This window comes from Geospiza fortis, unplaced genomic scaffold, assembly GCF_000277835.1.
Source record: "Geospiza fortis unplaced genomic scaffold, GeoFor_1.0 scaffold739, whole genome shotgun sequence".
In the NCBI taxonomy this organism is placed as follows: domain Eukaryota; kingdom Metazoa; phylum Chordata; class Aves; order Passeriformes; family Thraupidae; genus Geospiza; species Geospiza fortis.
In genome coordinates this window covers 21,792-22,962 of record NW_005054900.1, presented here as the reverse complement: position 1 = coordinate 22,962, position 1,171 = coordinate 21,792, and the positions used below count along the sequence as shown (strand labels likewise).

Genomic DNA, 1,171 nt, shown 5'->3' with positions numbered 1-1,171 from the left:
GGGGGGTTGAAATGGGGAAAATGGGGGTTTGGGGGGTTGAAATGGCGTTTTAAGGGGATAAAATGGGAATTTCTGGGGGAAAAAATGGGGAAAATGGGGTTTTGAGGGGATGAAATGGGGAAAAAACGGGGTTTTGGGGGATGAAATGGGGTTTTAAAGGGGATAAAATGGGAATTTGGGGGGTAAAATGGGAATTTCTGGGGAAAAAAGGGGGAAAATGGGATTTTAGGGGGAAAAATAGGGGTTTGGGGGAATGAAATGGGGTTTGGGGAGGAAAAATGGGTCTTTCAGGGAATAAAATAGTGGTTTGGGGGGATTAAAATGGGGAAAATCAGGTTGGGGGAGATAAAAATGGGGGAAAATGGAGGTTTGGGGGGAAAAGTGGGGGAAAATGGGGGTTTAGGGGGGATAAAATGGGCATTTGGGGGAATAAAATGGGGTTTTTTTAACCAAAAATTAGGCAGCTAAAGAAGTGGGTTTTTTAACCAAAAATTGTCATTTTCATGGACCAAAATAAAGGAGGATTTTGGACCAAAAAAATGGGTTTTTTAACCAAAAATAGTCGTTTTTATGGCCCAAAAAAGGTATTTTTTGGGACCAAAAAGAGTGGGGTTTTTTGGACCAAAACCAGTAATTTTTACAGCCTACAAAAGGGATTTTTAAACCAAAACCAGTTAGTTTTCAGCTCAAAATAAATCATTTTTTTGCCTCACCCCATAACCCCCGATCCCAGGTGCTGAATTTGGGTGGAATTCCCCATTTTTGGTGTTTTTTTCGCCCCGTTGCAGTCCAAGCTGGAGGGCCGGGAGTACCGCGACGCTCAGGAGTTCGCGGCCGACGTGCGGCTGATGTTCTCCAACTGCTACAAGTACAACCCCGCCGACCACGAGGTGGTGGCCATGGCCCGCAAGCTGCAGGTGAGCATTCCCACAATTCCAGGGAGAATTCCCAACTTTCCAGGAAAATTCCTTAAAATTCCAGGAATTGGTTTTTTTTTTTCCCAAGCGGCGTTTGTCCAAAAAAACGAAAAAAAACCCCAAAATCTCAAAATAATAAAAAACGCTGATTCTGAAAAAAAAAAAAAAACAAAACAATACGAAAAAGTTTGAAAAAAATCGGAATTGGAATTTTAAATTACCAACGTTCCGGGAAAATTCCTTTTTTTTTTTTT

The 1,171-nt window shown here is 41.8% G+C and overlaps 1 protein-coding gene across 1 annotated transcript in view; it reads left to right on the top strand.

Annotated features, from left to right (window-relative positions):
* LOC102043769 (bromodomain-containing protein 2-like) overlaps nucleotides 1-1,171 on the top strand; it is a gene marked incomplete at its 3' end in the record, with an annotated part of 31,577 nt that overhangs the window by 10,460 nt on the left and 19,946 nt on the right. The window contains exon 4 of the mRNA XM_031065586.1: nucleotides 789-917. Coding sequence (XP_030921446.1) covers nucleotides 789-917 — 129 coding nt within the window. The remainder of the gene's footprint in view (nucleotides 1-788; nucleotides 918-1,171) is intronic.